Genomic DNA, 1,485 nt, shown 5'->3' with positions numbered 1-1,485 from the left:
GACTGGTAAAATGGCTTTCCGTCGTGCAATATATCGCTAGGGTAGTCATAATAAAATAATTATACTTATAATAATAATTATAATATTACTACTACTACTAATAATAATAATATCAATATTAATATTAATAGTAATAATAATGATGATGATAATGATAATAACAATAATGATGATGATGATAACAATAATAATGATGATGATGATGAAACAACAACCGCTGCTGTTGCTTCTACTACTACTACTATTACTACTACTACTACTACTACTATTACTACTACTACTACTACTACTACTACTACTACTACTACTACTATTACTACTATTATTACTACTACTACTACTACTACTACTACTACTACTAATAATAATAATAATAATAATAATAATAATAATAGTGATAATAATAAGAAGAAGAAGAAAAAAAAGAGTCATAGCCCACCATTGGACCCATGCAAAATTTTTTTTCCATGGCAAGATGGTAAAAGTGGAGACATCGGGAATTAAGCTGTAGTGACATTGGTGGGGGTTTATATGGTACACCAGACCGGGAGTGAAAAGTGCCCTATCCGGCTGTTGTCATATAGGAATCGGAATGGGATGAGGTTAGTGTGATGGTTTTGTTAGTGTTGGTGTCTTTGTCGTCATCAACAGCGTCATCGTAATGATCCTAGCCATTAAAAACCACCATCATCATCTTCACCATCATCACCATCATCAGCATCATTACCATCAACCACAACATCGTCACCAATATCATCATCATCACCAACATCATCATCATCATCAACCGCAACATCTTCACCAACATCATCATCATCATCATCTTCACCACCACACCATCATCAGCATCATCATCATCAACCACAACATCTCCACCATCATTATCATCATCATCAACCGCAACATCTTCACCAACATCATCATCAACCACAACATCTTCAACCACAACGTCATCATCTTGGTGATCAAAACTCACCTTAAAATCCTTAACTGATTTGGCTGGTAGGACACAACACCTCGTATCACACATGAGATTGCCATAGGCGAATATGACAAACTCTACCTCTTTCTTCATTGCCATAGTGTACAACTCCATTTTATTACTCCCCTAATTATTAATTATTGATTATTATGGTAATAATAATAATAATTATAACTAACTAGTGTTATTATTCTTTCGATAGACTGGTAGAAAACTTCAATTCAGATGTTTGTTCGTACGAAGGTTTTATAATACTGACTACTGCTGAAAATAATCACATTAATAATAATAATAATATTGATAATAATATTTTTTTCAACGAAGGAATATATATTTAATTGAAAACTACTAGCCATATCTGTTCTTATTTTGACAAGAAAGGTTTCGAAATGTAAGTATGTATGTATGTATGTATGTATGTATGTATGTATGTATGTATGTATGTATGTAAGTATGTATGTATGTATGTATGTATGTATGTATGTATGTATGTATGTATGTAT

General features: G+C 32.1%; 1 protein-coding gene across 1 annotated transcript in view; it reads right to left on the bottom strand.

The window, feature by feature from the left end:
* Nucleotides 1-1,096, bottom strand: part of HELRODRAFT_167117 (hypothetical protein) — a gene marked incomplete at both ends in the record, with an annotated part of 2,774 nt that extends 1,678 nt beyond the window's left edge. Inside the window, 2 exons of the mRNA XM_009012632.1 lie at nucleotides 440-570; nucleotides 977-1,096. Of these exons, the coding sequence (XP_009010880.1) occupies nucleotides 440-570; nucleotides 977-1,096 (251 nt within the window). The remainder of the gene's footprint in view (nucleotides 1-439; nucleotides 571-976) is intronic.
* Between the last annotated feature and the right edge of the window lie 389 nt (nucleotides 1,097-1,485).

This window comes from Helobdella robusta, assembly GCF_000326865.2.
Source record: "Helobdella robusta unplaced genomic scaffold HELROscaffold_11, whole genome shotgun sequence".
Taxonomy (NCBI): Eukaryota; Metazoa; Annelida; class Clitellata; order Rhynchobdellida; family Glossiphoniidae; genus Helobdella; species Helobdella robusta.
Note: the sequence above shows the minus strand (reverse complement) of the source record. Positions and strands in the feature narration are given on the sequence as shown.